Source organism: Cornus florida, unplaced genomic scaffold (genome assembly GCF_030987335.1).
Source record: "Cornus florida cultivar Cherokee Brave unplaced genomic scaffold, ASM3098733v1 CherokeeBrave_3.0.0_Hap2_Chr10, whole genome shotgun sequence".
NCBI classification, from domain to species: Eukaryota; Viridiplantae; Streptophyta; class Magnoliopsida; order Cornales; family Cornaceae; genus Cornus; species Cornus florida.
This window is the reverse complement of record NW_026775580.1, coordinates 60,513,229-60,535,843: the sequence shown is the minus strand read 5'-3', so window position 1 is coordinate 60,535,843 and position 22,615 is coordinate 60,513,229. Positions and strand designations below refer to the sequence as shown.

The following is a 22,615-nucleotide window of genomic DNA, read 5'->3' as shown; positions in this document are numbered from 1 at the left end:
CACCAACAAGTCTACAATGTCAGACTGGGTTAGGTAGAATGTAGGGTCTTCACTCTATCTTGGAATGATCCAATATCTAATTCAAAATTTGGTTAAGCAGAAATTTACGTCCACGGCAAAATCTGGGAATCTTGGTGCATTTAACTAAAGGATGGTGGACTACCCTAAATACATCATTTTCATTTTTCACTGTCTAATCCAACTTCGCAATACAAATGCGAATGGTGAGTAGAGAATTCAGGTAATACACTTTTAAACTGTATAATCCAGCTTCTGGGCTATTAATTAATAGTGCTGCTTCATTATGCTTTTATATTAAAATGGCGGGTTAGTAGATTGATTGTTCTTGCTACAAGGGAATAGAAGGGAAATGCGTGACATATGTATGAAACTTGGATAACTCAAAGGCTCAATTTCAAATAAGAGGGGGGTGAACAGGTGTATATATTTTTGAAATAAGTTATACAAAGTGGGAGAGACGGTGGGTATAAGAGTGGTAGTAAAAAAACGACAAAATCTAAATTACACAAAGTGAGAGCAGAAGCAAAAAACGCGCACAGCGTGCACGAAACGTGACAAGAATTGTGTAACTTAGTTTATCACCACCCTGGCCTATTTTAGTAGTTGCAAAACGGGAAATATATATATATATATTGAAGAAGTATTAGCTATTAACAATCAGCAAAATACAACTGTTGCAGAATTTTGATTTGAAAATTTTAAAAACTTTTTTTTTTACCAAAATAGACAAATTTTTTTATTTTTTTTTTTATTTTAAAGGTAAATCAATTTATAGAAAGAAATGAGATTGTACAAACAATGGGCCAACAGGAAGTTAAGCCCAACAATCAAACCCAAACAGCCCAGCCCAGCCCATTTTCAACCCATTCAAAAACCAGAGCATCATTCATCTGCAATACTAGTTAGGAGTGGGGGATGGTTGAGATGGAGGAGGAAGGCCCCACTCTTGCATCAATCAAAGTGCATCTTTAGAGGGCTTCCACTTCATTGCCCTTAACTGTTTCCATGGTGTAATTCAGCATCTGGTTCGCATGGGAAGCCGTTCCTTGGAGCAACCTACTGTTACGTTCCCTCCATAGTCCATATATCATGAATATTTTGTGTGAGACAATGAGGCTAAGAAAGATGTGTTCCTTAAGCATGGGAATGGCCTAGTTAATAAAGAGGGAAAGGACCAAGCGCCATCTGTGATGAAGTTGCTGACAGTAGCAAACTGCCCTGCTATGAAACTGTCTGCAAGAGGAGTAAGATGACACCCGTTATCATACCAAAAGGATATGGCTCTCATATTGCCTATGTGATGTTCGACAAATGGCCTATCAATGCTCCGAAGCTGCAACATCTTCCTCCAAGTCCAAAAAGCTTGTTGAGGTAAGCTAGTTATCTAAAAGCTTTTGTTCTTGAGTAGGTAAATTAATGTGACTCCAATCCACCCAAAGGCTTTGATTCCTTTTAGAGAACAAATTCCAAAGATCAATTTTGGGTATGCCCATACCCCCTTCATCCTTGGGCTTACATAAACTAATGCGGTTAGCTTTATGGTGGTTCATATTCACACCAAACCATAGGAAAGCACCAAGGTGTTGTTGATGTCATTGATTGTCTTCTTTGGGAGAATAAACAACCCTACCCAGTAATATAGTATGCTAAAGAGTGTGGACTTGATCCCTACCAGCATAGGACAGAGCCTTAGAAGTCCGGCGCTTGATTCTATTATTGATTTTTTCAACCAAAACTTGACAGTCACTGGCCTTCAATCCTTTAGAGATGAGAGGTAGACAATGAGGATAAGGTGTCAAAAGCCTGCTTTAGGATGGACACAGAAGTGTAGTCACCGTGAGGGATAAGCAGTAAATCATCATCAAAGCAGAGATGGGTAATGTTAAGGTCTTTACACCTCCAATGACAGCAAAATGATGGGTTGAATGAAATAATTCGGTGTGTAATGAGGAAGAAAACTTCCATTACAATCACAAAAAAAAAAAAAAAAGATGGGGAGGGAGGGTTTCCCTATCTAAGCCCTCTAACACCTCTGAAAAAACCATGAAGCTCACTATTGATAGATATAGAGAATTAAGGAGCTAGAGTTATGCGTTCTCTGATCCAAGAGATTATTATAAGTGGGAAGTTTACTGTTGTTGAATTGAAGGAATTCCTGAGCCAGCAATATATTGTCACTCGTATAATTGTCCACCATGGACCAGTTCCTTGCCATAAAACTGTGAATATCATTCTTAAAAATTATAACGCGTACAGGTAAACAAGTCGTTAGTATTAATATTGTGCCCTGCAGTTGGAAATGATTATGATTTACCCTCTAAAAATTTTCACCAAATATCTTCATATTTACATATTCTATAATATTTTTCAATCGATAAATTAAAATTTCGTTTTAGAATTCTCCACCCAAATATCTTCATATTTACAAACTCTACAATATCCACTTCTCTAGAATTCTCTCATATACAAAAATTCCACCAAGTCCCAGTCTTCTAAAAAATTTCATCCCTCTTTATGACATTTCACAATTCTCTACATATGTATTTTAAGTTTTAGGTAAACATTCATTGCATCCTAGTGTTGGTAACATTGTCATTAGAAAATGACTCTCTGCAAGAGAATTGACATGGCTTATCCATACTATTCTCCTCCTCCACCTGCGTGTATCACGGCGCAACCACCACCACCACCACCACCACCTGCATGCACGCCACCACCACCTCCACCTGCATATAGTACGCCACCATAAACACCACCTTGTCAGTGCATGTGTCCAACCACCTCCCGTTGCTTCGCCACCAAACCCTAGTGATGGTCCGGTTCCACCACCACCACATTGATCACTTGCCACCACCAACACCACCACCAACTAGCGGACCACCAAAGTGGAAACTGCCACCACCACCGACTAGCAGATCACCACCAAAATGGTAACCACCACCACCACCACTTGCACCACAACCAACACCAACAACAGTCAACCACCACCAAAGTGGAAACTGCCACCACCACCGACTAGTGGATCACCACCAAAATGGCAACACCACCACCACCACTACCACCACCACCAACAACACCAGGTCAACTACTAGTAGCTGCACCACCACCAACAACACCAGGTCAACTACTAGTAGCTGCACCACCACCAAAATTGTAACCACCAACACCACCAGGTCAATCACCACTTGCTGCACCACCACCAAAAGTGCAACCACAAACAACACCAGGTCAACCACCATCTTTGGATGTATATACCTTTGGATGTATATATATATGGCCAATCCTTATAATCAATTTTATCCATTCATTACATACTAGTGTTGGTAACATTGTCATTAGAAAATGACTCTCGGCAAGAGAATTGACATGGCTTATGTGGGTGTCACTTATCAGACGCTGATGTGGCACGTTGACAAGTCAATACAACCCTAGCTAAACCCTCCGTGGCAAGTTGAAAAGTTAAAAGCCTCGAAAGATCAAATCTTGAGCACTCTAAGCCCTGACATCGACCCAGGCCCTCAAGGCTCGAAAGATCAAATCTCGAGCACTCAAAGCCCTGGCATCGCTCCAGGCCTTCAAGCCTCGAGAGATCAAATCTCGAAAACTTTAAGCCCTGGCATCACTCCAGGCTCTCAAACCTTAAAAGATTAAATCTCGAGCACTTTAAGCCCTGGCATCGCTCCAGGCCCTCAAGCCTCGAAAGATCAAATCTCAAGCACTTTAAGCCCAGGCATCGCTCCAGGCCCTCAAGCCTTGAAAGATCAAATCTCGAGCACTCTAAGCCCTGGTATCACTCAAGGCCCCCAAGCCTCAAAAGATCAAATCTCGAGTACTCTAAGCCCTGGCATCGCTCCAGGCCCTCAAGCCTCGAAAAATCAAATCTCGAGCACTCTAAGCCCTGGCATCGCTCCAGGCCCTCAAGCCTTGAAAGATCAAATCTCGAGCACTCTAAGCTCTGGCATCGCTCCTGGCCCTCAAGCCTCGAAAGATCAAATCTCGAGCACTCTAAGCTCTGGCATCGCTCCTGGCCCTCAAGCCTCAAAAGATGAAATCTCGAGTGCTCTAAGCCCTGGCATCGCCCCAGGCCCTGTAAGCCTCGAGAAGCTGATCTTCGAGTATTCCAAATCCTGGCGCCACACCAGGCCCATCAAGTCTAGAGAGATCGACTCTCGAGTATCTTGAATCTTGGTGTTACGCCAGATGATGTTGTCTTGAATGATCGAAGCTCCTTAGCACGAGATGAGGTAGGATCTTTGTGTTATAGGAATCCATGTTTGGGAAACTTAGGAGGATCTTGGATTGGTGGATAAGAAGTCAAGAAGTGCCTTCGCTCTCGGCAAGGCCCAATTAACAAGATGATGGGATTATACACATTGACAACAAACCTTAAAATCACAATTAATGATGTGTCAGGCTTGACCAACCGATGGCCAAGCAACATTTAATGCCCCTGATTAGGGGAGAAGTGACATGGCAACATGGGACAAGGCTCGAGGAAAGGATTAGACCCTTCATCCCCCTAAATCTTCAGGATTGCTCACGTAATCCAAATTGGGGGTGATGAATGCAAGGAACCATGCATAGAGGGGACCATTGGATAACGACCAATGGAATCTTGATCTATAAATGGCACTGTCCTATGAAGAAAGAACAAGCTCTCCCGAACAAAAGAAAAGTTGTCATACTGTATACTCACCCTACCACCATCTTGATCTAGTTAGTTGGTTTTCTTCTCCTCCTCCTGCACTGAGCATCTCCTATGTTTTCCTTTGTATTTGTGCTCCTGATATCCATTTTTATTGCTATTTTATTACCTAGTAAAAACAGAATCCCTACATTTTGCCAACTCTGCTGGGGATCAAGTCCTAGCATCTCGCTAAAGGTCCATGCGAAGACGTCCAAGAATTCCTTCAGGAGGCAAATAAGGTCATCGCGCAACGATGGGTCCAATTGCGAGGAGATGAAAGTTGCCCGTGGTTCTCGTCCTGCAGGGGCGAAATTGACTTCCTCGAGATCCGGCAGTTGCAGTGGCTCCTCCTTTACACTCGTAGGCTCAACAACTGGGCTCGCCAAGGCGGAGCCCGCACACCGTCATAAGCGATAGACATATTGCCCATCCAGCAGCCTCACTCGTTTGCGCTCCCCGCGGGGTAGCGATTTCTGCACTGCGACGAAGAACATACGGCTATAGAGTGTAAAAAATGCCCTGCTGTACCTCCTCCCACTTGGGTAGCGGAGTACGAATTATATGCGCCTCTGCTTCTTCATCCTCATCATCCAACTCATCAAAGAAGAGAGCCTCAGTAAAGTGTGCCTCATGCTTGGCAAAAGGCTTATCAGAGCACGGAACCATGATGACCTTGTTTCCCAAGATGCCTTTGAAACATTGATGATAGGTAGAAGCTACTATGCCGAAACGGTGCATCCACGCCCACCCGAGGAGCACATGATATGATGTATCAGCCTTGACGACATGGAATTTGGTGGGAGCTCGAAATCTACCAACCGCGAGATCAACATTTACAGAGCCGAGAGTTTGGTGGGATTCATTGCCGAAACCATAGACCTCGATGGCTTCTTTGACAAGACGATCTTGGAGCAAACTAGCTTTCTGAAAGGTGGCCCATGGCATGATGTTAATGGAAGACCCGTTATCAAGAAAAGCGTGCTGGAACTCCCTACCATTGAGTTGCTCAGTGACATAGAGTGGACGATTCTGAGGGGTAGAGACCCTTTTGTCAGATTCAGAGAAAGAAATGGTCAATGGAGCCTGGTAAGAGGAGGGTTGACTTGACGAAGCGGCTGCACAACACTCTTCCTCGCCGTATTGCGCCTGAACCTTTGATTGCGTGGGGTTGGTTTCTTCAAACTCGTCATAATACGTGACCACAGCCACACCGCGATGACGAGGGTACGGATTGTGCCACACATCCTTTGGCACGGTCAACTCGAGATCACCACCCTCGAGCCGTTGCCGAAAAATTTGCCTCAGAATCCTGTATACACTTGTTGGATGTGAAGTGGCTTGGTGGAAGATACAAAAATTTAAACTCGCACGATCCTGTGCGGTCGGCTCTTTATGAGGGACGGGTAGCACGACTACACCGTGCTTGACCCACTGTTCGAGAGTACTGGCAACTTCTTCCATACATACTGGGAATGGGGGAGGATCATTTGTTCGCTCAGCTCGAGATCCCTTGGCCCTAACATCTGTTTCGCGACGCTTTTTGGCCCTGTCATTGCGAGGAGCAACCAGCGTGTCCTTGCGAGTGACCTGTCCAGCGACCTCTGCCTTGGGAGGTACAAGATCTTTACAAATGTTCCGTACAGCTGTAGTGAAATCACTAAAGCTGTTGAGACCCAGATTGACCAAGTGTATCATGTAGGTCTTAGTCATGCCTTGTATGCAAATATCAACCAGATCCCTTTCACTGCTAGCCTCGAAGCATTCCCTCGCACGGGTCTGGAAACGAGAAATGAACTTGAGGGGTTCCTCGTGAGATTCTTGCGTTTCTTTGGTGAAAGAGAGAGTAGTAACCCTCTCGATGGCTTGACCAAACTTGTCGTGGAACTTCTGGGAGAGTTGTTGCCAAGTGGTGACCGAGTCTGGCTCGAGACTACGAAACCATCTATACGCGAGCTCGGTGAGAAACTTGGAAAATTCTCGTAGGCGTAGGATTTCATCATGGCTATGTTGGCCTAGAGATTCCACGAATCTTTGCAAGTGCTCATCGGTATCCCCTTTGACGCCGTCATACTTGGGAAATTTTGGGATGATGTACCCCTGTGGGTACGGTGTCTGTGATACCCCTCGATTCTAGAGCCACGGGTGATCAAGTCCGAGCACATAACTGAGGAATACCAAACAATTAATATGTAAACAAGCAGAAATAAAACTGAACTAAGAATAAATTAATAATATGCTGAAAGAAATCTAAAATAAGAATCCTCAAACTTGAAATAATAAATTAATATAATTTAAAACCGTACAACTCGGGAATCCACCTAGTGGACTCCTAATCCTAAATCCTTGAATAAATTTACAAAATTAAAATCCAAAAATTAAAATAGAAAGGAAATCCTATGTAACCGGAAGAGTGAGTGTCTGTATCTGCATCAACACGATCAAGCTCTAAGCCTGGTACTTTCGAACACCTGAAAAAATAATAGAGTGGGTCAGGCTTACATGCAAGTCCTGATCTTCTACGATCCAAACAGTAATCCGATACACAGATACATCCTAGGAAGACTCAACAATATCTAGAGTAGTCCATATATGTATATATAGTACACACTATAGGACGTTCGCTAGTCCAGTAGGTCTATCTCAGCCTGAATAGAAGGCAACATGCGAATACGCACCCTAAGGTGGGCATGAGTACCTAGACCTACCAAGGAACAACACATATGTTCAGTTATCCATACTAGGCGATATACGCGCCCTAACCATGGTCCTGAGACTCAAGCTCATACCACGGCACATAGAATATATATATAAAGTCGCTACTCCCAATACCAAATATCAGCCATCTATGTAGGGGTCTGATATATGTAAACACTCCATCCTGAAACTGTAGTAAGTCTTTCAATTCACAATTGATATGACACATATAGGTGATGGACTTAACCTTTATGGTTAATCCATACCTTAATCCAATTTAGATAGGTCTTAGTATTTTGTGCTAAGTCATCCCCAATATAACACCGTCCCATACCGGTTCATATATATACATCCGTATAAGTAGGACTTAACATTTTTATGATTAATCCAACTCATTCCAATTTAGGTAGGATTTAGTGTTTGAACTAATCCATACCTAATATGTCACCGTCCCATACCGGTACATACAATCCTCCAGTTAACACAGTTGACCATACAATATTAAGTAGTCATCAACCACACTCTAGAATATGCACAAGATAATTTAATGCATATACATAAATATTAGGCATTCATTACGGGCCTAAAATCTAATTCCAATAATGTAAAGTGCTACAATAAATTCAAGCATTCACATACTCCATCATAGTCCATGAATTGATACAGTGAATAAATATTTTAAGTATCAATTTCACCCAAGCTAAGCATAGATAATTTTAGTTAATTCACTATACTTACAATACTATGGACATATGATTTATTATATATATTCAAATCATATTTAACAACCTTATTAAGCTCCAATATCTAAAACTAACAAATCCTCCAACATAGCATAGTTACTAAAACAACACTATATAATTAACTGCCATCCTCCAAACTATGCACCAATATGAATTCATACATACATATCAACATTAGGTATTCACTTCAGAACCTAATTATCATACTCTAACAATTTAAATAGCTAAAATATTTCATAGTATTTAAATTCTACATACAGTGCATAAGCTGATACCTTTTAACAGCCCTTAAGTACCCATTCATTCCAAACCAATCATAGTTGAATTTACAGATAATTCACTACATTCATTACATGGTGGAAAATATGATTAAATATAATTAATTCATATACCAACAATTTGCTAAGTTCCGGTAATTAATTTCCTTAGTTAAACAGTGCAACGTATAGACATTTCTTTGATCTGTTCCTTACTCATTTCCTTAATCCACTACTGTACTAAGTGCTTTTAACTTTAACATAAGTCCCTAACATTTAATTACACCTTACAATAGCCTTTAAACAGCTTTTGAAAACACTATGTAGCCCAAACACGCCCCAAAACCTCACAGAAATGCAAAAACTGGATAAGAGCAGGCTCTAGAAAAATGGAGCCTACTCTTTGGTTGATTGAGCCGGCTCTATGGCCCTAAGAGCCGGCTCTAAGGCTGCCAAGAGCCAGCTCCAACATTAGGGAGCCGGCTCTAAGGGTTACAGAGCCGGCTCTTTCCCCTTTTTGAGCTTGCTCTCACTCCCTTAGACGCCGTCGACTGCTTCTGTGTCTTCTTCTCCAACTCCGGTGTTTTCCTAGACCTCTGTAATGTTCTTAATAGTTGTTTTAAGGTTCAATCTTTGTCCTAAATTAATCCTAACCCACTGATATGCAACCATGATCTGAATTAGACACAAGTTTTGAAGCAACGATTACAGAATTTCCGATAGCAACTTTAAGCAACTTACAACAGATTTATTTAGTAAAAAAAAAAAATCAAAACTGTTTTAAGATCTTGTTTTAGGGTTTAAACTCACTCCTGGATTAGTTACAAGGCATCCAACATAAAATTTACAAACCTCAGTTTAAACTAAACTTAACCATAAACTACAGAAAAAACAGAGTATCACAATTAAGCAAAACAGTTAATTCACGAGTACTAAACCAGATTTGTATATACATAAAACATGTTAATAAGTTTGTTTACAACTGTTTTAGCCTTTATTAAGTCCCTCGGGTCTAACTAGGCATGCACAGAATACGAATTAAAAGGAAAGAGTAAGAGCAAGACTTGCCTCTAATTTCCGGTTAGAAAACTGAAACTGTCGTCTCTAAGTTTTCCATCAACGTTGTCGACTATTGTTCTACACCTCCGGCACTCTTGGTTTAACCCAGAAGCACTCCGTTACAACCTCCTTGAACCTCTCTGCAAGCTCTCAAGTTCCCGCTCTCTGCTTCTCTGTGTCTCTCTATCTCATTGTATGCGTGAATAGGGTTTTGTTTGTAACCCTAATCATACGTATAATGCAATTTATATAGGGCGTCATTAAACCCTAAGTTTAATTCTACACCAACCCTAAGTCGGCTATATAAAACCCTAATAATACGTTAATACTTAACAACCATATAATTCATTAAACAAGAACTCCAACTAACGTATTTAACTAATTAATATAATTAATACAATTATATCAAATAACCAATAAAACAAAATCCAATTAACTAAAAAAATTAACAAATAAATGCAACACTTAATTCAATTAAGGAAACAAAACAATTAAAATAATTCATCAATGCATCCAAATAATAGCATTCAATTAAACAGTTAAACACTAAAAATGCACTTAAACAAATAAATTAAATTCCAGGATATTAATTAAATCAATTAAGCAAACACAATTAATCAATTTTAAAAAAAAAAAAAAAAAAAACAAAGACAACTAAGTCACATAACTACGTTAATTAATCAATGAAAAACAAAACTAAATTTTCAATTCTATCAATTTGAAAACTAGGGGTATTATAGTGTCTGAGCCAGGCTTTTTGGGTACGGAGGCTCCGTACGCAAAACTAACGCACGTGCAGCCGATGGGGCATGTTCCATGGAAAAATCACGTAGCATAGATTCAGTGACATATTCCGGGGAGGGGTTTGCCGGTGGAACTGTTTGAACTGGGGTGGGCTTTGGGGCTGCTTGGGCTTGCGTCGGCTGATACCATAGCGGTGACACTTGAATACACGAACTACCTGGCTGGTCATGCTTAGGAAGGGCCACTCTAGTAGGAGAAACAGTCTTGGCTCATGCACTCTGCATGATCAAGGCTTCCAACCTATCAAGGCAGTCGTTAAGATCACGGTTGGACTGCAACAACTCCTCATGAACAGAAGGGGCCGCTGAACTTTCCGGCATTGTGATATGTGGTGCACGAGCATTGGAAGCATGTGACGGTGCTTGGGATTGAAAAGGAACGCTGCCACCACCCCCAACAGAGGGCTCTAAATTGTGAGTCGGCATATCCTGTGATTCCATCTGCTTGCACTGATATCCCCAGCGGAGTCGCCAAAATGTACGGGTTCTTTTTTACTAGGTAATAAAATAGCAATAAAAAGGGATATCAGGAACACAAATACGAAGGAAAACAGATGAGATGCTCAGTGTAGGAGGAGGAGAAGAAGACCAACTAACTAGATCAAGATGGTGGTAGGGCGAGTATACAGTATGACAGCTTTTCTTTTGTTCAGGAGAGCTTGTTTTTTCTTCATAGAATAGTGCCATTTATAGATCAAGATTCCATTGGTCATTATCCAATGGTCCCCTCTATGCATGGTTCCTCGCATGCATCACCCCCAATCCGGATTACGTGAATAATCCTGAAGATTTAGGGGGCTGAAGGGTCTAATCATTTCCTCGAGCCTTGTCCCATGTTGCCATGTCACTTCTCCCCTAATCAGAGGCATTAAATGTTGCTTGGCCGTTGGTTGGTCAAGCCTGACACAACATTAATTGTGATTTTAAGGTTTGCTGCCACAACGTGTATACTCCCATCATCTTGTTAATTGGGCCTTGCCGAGAGCGAAGGCACTTCTTGACTTCTCATCCACCAATCCAAGATCCTCCTAAGTTTCCCAAACATGGATTCCTATAACACAAAGTTCCTACCTCATCTCGTGCTAAGGAGCTCCGATCTTTCAGGACAGCATCATCTGGCCTAACACCAGGATTCGGGATACTCGAGAGTCGATCTCTCGAGACTTGATGGGCCTGGTGTGGCACCAGGATTTGGAATGCTCGAAGATCGGCTTCTCGAGTCTTACTGGGCCTAGGGCGATGTCAGGGCTTAGAGCGCTCGAGATTTGATCTTTCGAGACTTGAGGGCCTAGAGCGATGCAAGGGCTTAGAGTACTTGAGATTTGATCTTTCGAGGCTTGAGGGCCTGGAACGATGCCAGGGCTTAGAGTGCTCGAGATTTAATCTTTCGAGGCTTGAGGGCCTGGAGCGATGCCAGGGTTTAGAGTGCTCGAGATTTGATCTTTCGAGGTTTGAGGGCCTGGAGCGATGCCAGGGCTTAAATATTGTCAAAACATCTAGTGATAGTGGCTATTGCATACTCGAGGGCTCTGATCATAGCCCCATTCATAATGTTTGGCTCAAGCCTTACTTTTGTTAAACTTGGCTATCCTGAATGAAAGTTACTGGTTTTATTCAGCTTGGTACATGACTCAAGTTCTTAAAAAAAAAAAAAAAACAACAACAATAATAACAAAACCAAGAGTGGAATAATCACAAATTTTCTTTTCATTCAAGGTTGTTCGATTACAATTATGGAGTCTTTGACTCATTTACATCAATAATCAAAAGAGTAATCTACAAGTCTAATCCCTATATAATGACAACAACGAGTAATCATTATCGAGCTCCCGTGAGTACGCTATCAATACTTCCAAGCTCTCTCGCTCTTGTGCGAGCTCCCCCTCTAATTTGCTAATACGAGCCCGTACTTCTTGAAGGCGTAGTGTGAGCAGTCGCTGCTGCAAGCACTTCTCAACCCCAAATAATCGTCTTCGCAGCCATGAAACCGGAACCTCGAGCCTCTGAACATCATCCAATAGGAGTGTAGCGTCCTGGGTGAGGTTTTCATTGGTCGCGCCCTACTCGATTTCTGCAAAAACCTCCAAAAATTTTCCAAGGCATAGGTACATTGAGTTCTGCATATATGCATGGTGATGAGCGCTGAAAAGTGGGTATTTAAACCCCTTAAGCTTAGACATTCTAGTACCTTTATCTATCTTACTTTACCATTTTAGATTGATTTCATATTATTTCCATTGTCAGACACTTATCCCGAAAATAAGCTAACTCAGTCAAATAAGAGCTTAATTGAAGCAATTCTGGGATGAATCAAAGAAATGAGCCAAGTGGAAGCAAAAGGAAGAAAAAGGTGGAAATCAACATCTTCGATCGATCTCAGATCAAAGTTCGATTGATCCAACATGATCGATCTCAGCACTTCAAGATGGATCAGAGTCATGATGACATTTTTCGAGATCTCAAAAGTTCGATCGATCCAACATCATTCTTCGATCGATCGAACTGTTTTGTCCTTATCCAAATGATTGATCTTATCTAGTTGTATCACCCTACCAACCACTTTTGTCCTTTTCCCAAAAATATCTTCAAAATATCTCAGATTTGTCTTTATCCAAAAAGCGCCACCAATGAAGATCGATCCAGCCTAAGTTCGATGGATCTCAGCAAATTTCGATCGATCCAAGTTCAAGGTTCGTTCAATCGAACTTCTTCCAGTGCGAAAAAGTTAAATTTTCAGCTCATTGAAAGTTGTCCTTTATCCAATCATTAGGGAATATTATGTGCACGACCCCAGCTCATTTTTGGGTGTCATTTGACCTACCTATATAAGGATAAGGATTGCTTTTTACAAGGGGGAGCCAATATCATATCATATCATCTCTTGGAGAGTAAGCTTCGATCGATCTCAGCAAAGTTCGATCGATCCAAGTCCAAGGTTCGATCGATCGAACTTCCTCCAATGCGAAAAAGTTAAATTTTCAGCTCATTAAAAGTTGTCCTTTATCCAATCATTAGGGAATATTGTGTGCACGACCCCAGCTCATTTTTGGGTGTCATTTGACCTACCTATATAAGGATAAGGATTGCTTTTTATAAGGGGGAACCAATATTATATCATATCATCTCTTGGAGATCAAGCTTAGAGGAGGAGGAGGCTAGAGACACCATTGGAGTTCTTCATCAACAAGGAGCAGATTTCTTCCATGGAGTTAGCCCTTGAGAGTTGGAGCAACATCACCATGAGTGGCTAGACATCCTCTTGGGGCTAGAGTTAGCCCCAAGCATGCTTTCTATATCTTAATCTTGTGTATTATTGAGGGATTAGTGTTGTAATTAATGTTTTGACACTTTGATATATATAGATCTTAATTGTTCAATGATTTATGTGGTTAAATGCTTTCAATTGATCATTTCATTCTATCCATATGTCTATGTATGTCAGAATAGATATTCATGTGCTTGTCTCTAGATTTTGTGTTATTGATGCATGTTTATGTGTATTGATGCCATAGATTTAGAGATTGTCAAAACATAGTGCTTAATAGAATGCTCTTGTGATTTTCTTGATGGTTCATACTTATTCCTTGATAGATTGTGCCTCTGCCTTAGTTTATTTTCATGCTAGTAGTGTAGTTGTAGTGTAATGTTAAATGGGAAGACAATCCATACTTGTTGTTTGATGATCCATGCTTTTGAATGCAAGTTGCATATGTCTCTAACCTTGTGTTGTATTTGGATTGTGAGCTTAATGAAAGGATTAACGACTTGTTTTGATCTATTGTGCCTTTCACATGTTGTTTAGACAATATATGCTTCATTGCTTAGATATATTATGCCTTTCACATAATGTTTAGACAATACATGCTTAACTAGTCATCTTTGCTTGTTGAATCAACCAAACACACACACACACACACAATATTGCAACACACCATTTGCCCTCATTAGTCACTTGTCAATGGTATAGAAATGCATTGCTTGGTGGTGATCTCTAAACCCCAAGACTCTTTTCTCTCTTATTTGCTCTTAGTAGCATTCTTTTGTTATCACTTAGTTTAATTTGATTGCTCTCTAGTCTAATCAACCAACCAACCAATTGTTTGATCACTCGACCTACTAGCCCTAATAGCGATTCCACAACCTTGTTTGACCCTCACAATCCCTTGGGACGATCCCTACTCGCCCTAGCTATATTTATAGTGAAAGGTAGTAGTGGCTTCTATAAATGTAAAACTTGGCCCTCGCCTTAATGCACACTCTTAAGCTTGTGGTGCGGCGACACACCATAGTTTTTGGCGCCGTTGCCGAGGATTGAATTGATTTGGCAACGTCGTATTTGTGGAATCAATTAGGAATTAGTACTCTTTTGATCGTGTCTTTACTTTGTTTTTATTTTTCTTTAGATTACTTATTGTGTTTGTTCATCTTTGACAGGGAACATTGAGCTAGGAGCCAAGCAAAGAAGCATCCAGGCAAAAGAGCTAAGCAAGCAAGGAAAAATGCTAAAAATCTAAAAAATTTGCTAAGCTAAGCTTTAAATTTGGAGTTGAAGTGCTAAAGGACCTTTGTGAGACTTTCTTTACTCAATCCCTTAGTTAAATCGTCGACTCACGTGGAGGCTTGCTTTTAATTGTTCTTTGTATCATTATTGTTAAAGCATAGGAGTATGGGTTAAGTGTTTGTGGAGGAAGTTTCATTAAAATTGTTGTGAAGTTGAAGTGTTTGTCATTCTTTGTGCTTGTTGTGTTTTGCATTGTGCATGTATGGACGTCGTTCATTGAAACCCATTCTTGTCCCTTTAGATTTGCATCTTGAATCCATCGTTAGAAATCCTAGGGGAAAAGGAAGTTCAAATAGAACCAATCTATCAATGGATGACTATAATGATGATCATGTTGAGGACCTTGGTCACATAGACCAACAAGGTATCCTTCACCCAAATGTGCATCATGAGAACATTCAAGCACCATTAAGCATGCCTAGGCCATTCATTCACCAACCACAACAACAAGAAGGCCAAGCTCCATATGGAATGCCAAGGGCAATGTATGCTCCACAACCTTCCATCATCAATCAAGGAATTCAAAACCAAGATGTTCATGTTGCACCTCAAGTAGCTAATCCACCTCTTGCTTTAAGAGACCATTATGTGCCTAATGAGTATAATGCACCTACATGCATCCAATTGCCTCCATTTAGAGCACATCATTATAAAATTAAGCCACAAACCATTCAAATGCTTCCTAACTATCATGGACTTCCAAGTGAAGAACCTTACAATCATTTGGATAAGTTTCTTGAAGTATGTTCCACCGTAAAATATACGGACATGCCAAAAGAGGTCTTAAGACTCAAACTTTTTCCATTCACCTTAAAAGACAAGGCAAAGTATTGGTTTAACAATCTTAGGCCTTTTTCAATCACTTCTTGGGCAGAAATGCAACAAAAGTTCTTGAAGAAGTACTATCCGATTTCAAAAACCAATGCTATGAGAACTTCAATTAGAGAATTTACATATGGGGATGGAGAAACGTTTCATGAGGCATGGGAACGCTTCAATGAGTTGCTTAGGAAGTGTCCACATCATGACATGCCCAAATGGCAATTTGTTCAATATTTCTTTGAGAGCTTATCGAACAATTATAAGGGTATGGTTGATGCTTCCATGGGTGGCTCATACATTGATAGGCATGAGGATGACGTGTAGCATCTTTATGAGAGCATGAGTGAAAATTCTTTGCATAGAACATTATCATCCAAAAATGGTAGAAATTCACAAGATAGGAAGAGTGTTGGCTTACATCAAGTCGACCATTCAAATGAAATAGCCGCTAAAATGAAGTCTTTATCTCAAAGGTTTGATCAATTTTTGATTAACCAAAACTTGACGAACCAAGTATCTTCCTTCCCTAACCATTCTCATCGTGCATCAAATGAAACATATATGACTTGCTCTAGTGTTCTTCATTCTACTTCTCATTGTCCTCATGGATAAGTGCAAAATGAACGTAATGAACAAGTCAATGCAACTTTTGTGAACCAAAGGAACAATCCTTATGGTACTCATTATAATCCAAGTTGGAAAAATCATCCGAATTTCTCTTGGAAAAACCAAGGAGAGGGCTCAAACCCTTCCCAAGGCGGTTTTTAAGGGAAGTACATTCCACCTCCACTTCAAAACCAAAGATCCCAAGGTTATAGACCTTATAATTCACAAGGGAATCAATTTGCTAATTCACATTTTCCCAACCAATTTTATTCCCAAGAAAATACTATAAGTCCCACATTTGAAGAAAAAGTTTTAAATGCTTTGGGCAATTTAGAGGCTAACACTCAATCGCTTCATTCTCACTCTCAATCTATTGCAAAGCTAGAAACCCAAGTAGGGCAAATAGCAAGCACTCTTAATGCAAGAGAGAAGGGAAAGATGCCTATTAATGCCCCACCTAAGCAACAATGTGTTGTGGAAACCCATTCCTCATTGGAAGGCCACACCATTGAACATGTTAATGCGGTGACTACCTTGCGGAGTGGTAAGATTGTGGACAATCAAGTTGAAATGTCCAATGAAGAGAGTGAACCGGTGCAACCTCAAGTTGTCAACCGTCCCGTTTCACATTCCATTCCTCATTCATTACATATACATGATCTTGTGAATGAGAAAACTTCGAAATGTGATTTGAAGAATAATTTTCAAAATGATTTGAAGAAAGATTTGCAAAAAAATGATGTTGAAAAAGTTTTGCTGAAAAATGATTTGAAACAAAGTGATTTGAAAACTTCTTGTGTTGAAGAGAGTTCAAAGAAAATTCTGAAAAAGTGTTTGAAAAAGTTCCATTTCCGGATGCCTTAAGAGGGTCCATTTCGAAGGAAAAACAAAAGGCAAAAACCAATGAAATTATGGAAATGTTTAGGCAAGTAAAAGTCAATCTTCCAATCCTAGATGCAATCAAGCAAATTCCGGCTTATGCCAAATTCTTGAAAAACTTGTGCACCCAAAAGTGGAAGAACAAGAGCCAAGCACCAAGGAAAGTGGTTTTAACCGAGCAAGTAAGCTCAATTTTGCAACATAACACTTTGCCAAAGTTTAAGGACCCCGGTTCACCTACTACTTCATGCATCATTGGTAATCATATCATTAATCGGGCGCTTCTTGACTTAGGAGCAAGTGTTAACCTTATTCCATACTCGGTTTATGTCAAATTGGGCCTAGGTGAATTAAAACCGACATCAGTAGTTTTACAACTTGCCAACCGATCTATCAAGAAGCCTAGGGGTGTCATTGAGGATGTGTTGATTAAAATTAATAAATTCTTCTTCCCGATTGATTTCGTTATCATAAACACGGAACCGGTCCCCAATCCTAAAAGTCAAATTCCTGTTATCCTTGGCCGTCCTTTCTTGGCAACCGCTAATGCCAACATCAATTGTAGGACGGGGATAATGAAGATCTCATTTGGCCACATGAAGGTGAAGTTGAATATCTTCAATCCCACACCTAATTCATTTGACAAATATGAAGGAGAGGTTAATGTTGTAGATAAATGTCATGATCTTCAATGTCAAGGAAGTGAGCTTTTGTGAAAGACCAAAACTTCAAAGGGATCATCTTCAACCTTGCATTCTCAAAGTGTTACTTCAAATTCTTGCTTTGAAAGGGCATGGAAGCCCAAAGGTTGTGATTGCATAGACAAATGATCAAAAGTTTCTTTTGAGCTTAATCCAACAAGTTCTTCAAAGAACCATTTGTTGGGTGGAGTTTAAAGCATCTATCACCCCAACAAGGAGGGGATGCATTATAAGATCTTTGATCCGGGCTAAAAGAGCCCAACGTCTTGCTAAAAACGTTAAAGACTAGCAACGACATTTCGTAGGGTGTCAAAACCATATTCCTCCCTTATTTCTATCTTAAATTTAATTTCTTGCGAAGTCTAGATACTTGTTTTTGGTTTATATACATTGATAGGAACTTTGATTAGGATTGCATGATTTTTATGTTGTGATTGAGCATTTTGCATAAGTTCGATCGATCTCAAATAAGAGTTCGATCGATCGAACTCCCACCTGCATCCAACACTTAGAAAAAATTTCGACATACATCCACCTGCATCCAAATCATTTCTCTGTCCCATCGTTCAAACTTATTTTTAGATCAATCAGGAGACCTTCGATCGATTCAACATTAAAGTTTGATCAATCTCATAATCCAACACTTAGAAAATTTTGAGCCTGCATCAACCTACATATTTCAGCTCTATAACTCATCGATCGAAAACATTTCAAGATCGATCTGAAGTTCTTCGATCGATCGAATATTCAAGTTCGATCAATCTCAAGTTCCAACACTTAGCCAATTTTCTGAGCCGTAAACCTGCATATTCTTACTCTCTGTCTGATCGATCGAACTCTTATTCTGATCGATCTCAGTTCTTCATTTCATTATTTTGACTTTATTTTGACTTTTCAAATTTCAAAAATCCAAAAATATTTTCATTTTTATTTTATTTTATTTTATTTTTCAAAAAGTTTTCAAAAATACAAAAATATTTTAGTTTATTTAGTTTTTAATTATTATTGTTTATTCAATTAAAAAAAGGAAAGAGAAAAGACAAAGTTTGATCGATCTCAGTTGAGGTTCGATCGATCGAACTCTATCGGGTATATTTTTTAAAATAGAAATCGAGAGTTGTGAGATCGATTACAGAGATCGATCCAACTTTCTCAAACTCTAACCCCCCTTCTCTCTTTTGTCATCGCCACTGTGCACTCTCCATCTTCCTCATTTCCGGTGACACCTCCGGCGACTTCAAGCTCACCCCGAATCTCACTCCCTCTTCATCTCCACTTCTCTCTTCAGTTGAGGTAAGATCCGAGGCTTCATTTAGGTTTTTAAGCTTAGATTTTATACATAGATGCTTTACATGTTCAATCCATGCCATTTTCATAATAAATTTGCCATTGATGAGCTTCGAGACACTGAGTTTATATATGTATATATGTGTATATGCTTTTTATATATATTTGTTTATTTAGATTCGATTTTGGGAGTATTGGCCTTGTTTGGGTGATGGTAATTGATGATTTGTTGTGTTGGTGGGCCCACGACCTTATTTGTGTGGCCCCTATGCTTCCAAAGTCACAGATCTGTGACCTTTGAGTTTTCACCTTCGCACAGTTCGATCGATCGAACTTCAATCTCAGATTGATCTTGAGAGATCAATCGAACTCATATCTTAGATCGATCGAAGTTTTGAGATCGATCTCAAACCTTTTTATGATCGATCGAACTTTACATATCTCATACACACACTTCATTCATCATGCCTTATGTTCATACTATCTCATATATGCTCAATGCCTGTGATATTCCACATTGGATACATTTCATACTTACATTGTTTAGCATGTTTCATATCTTGTCACTTGCATAAATACATGTCATATATGTTTTGTCTATGTTATTTGACATGCATCTTTCTAGTTTGTGCTTTTAATTCTTAATTCTGGCACTGACTCCCCTTGCAAGTTTTTAAATTTCAGGCTATGACTAAGCGCAAGACTGTTGCCAAAAGGCAACACGGGCCTCAGAGACATATCAGACCACGGATAGAGGAGCCAACAGAGCCTTCTCATGCACAGGAGGAGCCAGTACAGCTTACTCCACCTTAGTCACCTGCTCATGAGGCTGAGGATGCTCATATTCCATCCACCTCTATAGCTCAGCCTGCATTTACACCATCACCATCTCCACCACATGCTAGAGCTGAGCATTCACTAGTACCATCTCCACCATGCCAGCCAGCTAAGCCAGCTCAGGAGCGTGATAGGCCCGCGCCTAGATATGCACATATGGCAGTAGACCATGAGTCGGTGTTCGACACAGACTTTTTCTCCAGATCGGTGCTGACCCGATCAGCTTACCACGACGTTATTCAGAGGGGCCTTGCAGCTATTCTTGCCCCAGTTACAGAGCCAGTCTACCCGCAGTTAGTACGATTGTTCTTCCAGAACCTTCGACCATCCCCGCGTACCACAGCAGAGCTGATCACTACTATAGATGGCCATCAGATCACTATCACTGTGGACTCGCTAGCCCGCTCTTGCCATTGTCCACACAGATGCCCTCCAGAGCTACAGGAGCTATATCTGAGGCTATACAGGCCCTCTTATACCGACATGGCAGTATTTCTTACAGGTCACTATGCCGATGGCGAGACTTTCGCCACCCGCACATTCCTTCCAGATGACCTATGGTTCTTCGATTCCGTTCTTTTTCGGAATATATATATGGCCGGGCACAAGATCCAGCGGAGAGGAGACTATTTGACAGCCCTCTACGCATTCTACACAGGCCACTGCGTATCTATTCCCGCGCTCATTTGGAGCGTGATGAGGAAGCTATTTGACGAGTATATCAGCAAGGAGAAGCCCGGACGGGCTAAGTCTCTCCCCTTTGGCCACCTCATCACCCAGATTCTGATTAACCAGCGCTACCCTATTCATCCTCGGGAGCACCCTGAGAGAGGTTCCTGTCACTTCTTGAATAAAGACTGGGACAAGAGCTACAATGCCATCATTACTAGACTACAGCACCACGCAGTAGTGGCTGCAGAGGAGCTAGAGACTGAGGAGGCAGAGGCAGCAGCTGAGGCGGCAGCAGCAGATCCCGCAGCGGACGATGTACCAGTCGATCCAGCTGCCGAGCATATAGATATTGATTTGGAGCGACCTGCAGATGACACAGAGCAGCATTCTCCAGCTGGGTCGCCCATTCACGAGCAGGAGCAGACTCAGGATTTTCATTCTTCTGACTCTTCTATACCTGAGGCTCTAGATCAGACCCCCGGCTTTAGAGTACGCCTGCAGACTCTTGAGTATGCTGTTGTTGCTATACGAGCTGATCTTACGGCCCACAGAGCTGATTTTGCTACCTTTCGTACGGATGTCGCGACTATGTTCCGAGATCTATCCAAAGATATCCGCGGAGCCCGACCTGCCCGTCCTGCCTCATCTTCCTGAGATTCCAGTTTCTTCTATCTTTTCATGATCCTTCTCTACTATTGATACTTTACTTTTGTCACTGTATAGTACTATTATTTTTACAGCCGGTCTGTCGGCTTAGATCTTTTGATGTTCCAGTACTTTATTTTCTATTTATGCATGCTTTTTATTATGGTTGTCATATATTATATTCTCATATCTGTATATTTGACTTCATCAGGTGCATCACAGTAACTTCAGTGAGAGAGTGCTACCCGATTTTCAGGACCACCCTTATACCCCTCTCACTGTTTTATTTCATTTACACTTGCATGTCCACTGTGCACTGATTATCCCTTTTTGTTATCTGATGAGTTTATCCGAGTGCCAAATTTCAAGACCACAGTTAATCCCAAGTTTGGGGGGGCCTGTAATACCCTTAATTTTAAAAGGATAGTCTCAGTATTTATTTACTTGTTTTAATTGTATTTTTAATTATTTAATTGATTATTTGACTAATTGCTTATGTGTTTAATTGAATTAGGTATTACTTGATTATTTGATTATGTGTCTAGGTATTATTTGTATTTGTCTATGTGTTAATTGTTTAATTAGATTATGTGCTTAAATGGTGTTTTGATTAATTGTAAATTAAATGTTTTCTTTTCTTTTATTATTTTATTTTATTTTTCTTTTATGGTTATGGTTAGTAGTAATGGGCCAACCAATTGGGTCCTATGGATTACTTGGATAGGAAGTTGGATGTGTATCGATTATTACCTATGAATAATTGTATATGTATATATATAGATATATATTATATACATATATAAAAAGGAAAGTAATTTATTAATTACTTTTATGGTAACTTAGGTAGTAATATTTAATCTAATGTATATGTTTTATATTTAAATAATAAAAATATACATAGATTTGATACGTGTTATGTTTTAAGTTACTTTATAATATTATGGTAACTTAAGTATTATTGGATAATCCATTAATATATAATAGAATGTGTATAATTTATTTAATTAATAAACATATACATAAATTATATACGTAACATATTTTACTTACCTTTTTAATATATATAAAAGGAAAAGTAATTAATTAATTACTTTTATGGTAACTTGGGTAGTAATATTTAATCTGATGTATATGTTTTATATTTAAATAATAAAAATATACATAGATTTGATACGTGTTATATTTTAAGTTACTTTAAAATATTATGGTAACTTAAATATTATTGGATAATCCATTAATAAATAATGGGATGTGTATAATTTATTTATTTAATAAACATATACATAAATTATATACGTTACATATTTTACTTACCTTTTTAATATTTTAATATTTATTTTT

The 22,615-nt window shown here is 39.8% G+C and overlaps 2 protein-coding genes and 1 pseudogene across 2 annotated transcripts; 1 reads left to right on the top strand and 2 right to left on the bottom strand.

The window, feature by feature from the left end:
- Window positions 1–940: 940 nt before the first annotated feature.
- Window positions 941–21,446, top strand: LOC132279513 (uncharacterized). The gene is made up of 2 exons (XM_059781506.1): window positions 941–1,392; window positions 14,699–21,446. The coding sequence occupies exon 2, from the start codon at window positions 20,114–20,116 to the stop codon at window positions 21,281–21,283; it is 1,170 nt and encodes a 389-aa protein (XP_059637489.1). The 5' UTR covers window positions 941–1,392; window positions 14,699–20,113; the 3' UTR covers window positions 21,284–21,446.
- LOC132277678 (uncharacterized) lies at window positions 5,207–10,434 on the bottom strand. The gene is made up of 2 exons (XM_059779519.1): window positions 10,255–10,434; window positions 5,207–6,838 (listed from the first exon to the last, which is right to left on the bottom strand). The coding sequence occupies exons 1-2, from the start codon at window positions 10,432–10,434 to the stop codon at window positions 5,207–5,209; spliced, it is 1,812 nt and encodes a 603-aa protein (XP_059635502.1).
- Window positions 15,758–15,856, bottom strand: LOC132280421 (small nucleolar RNA R71; annotated as a pseudogene).
- Window positions 21,447–22,615: the final 1,169 nt, after the last annotated feature.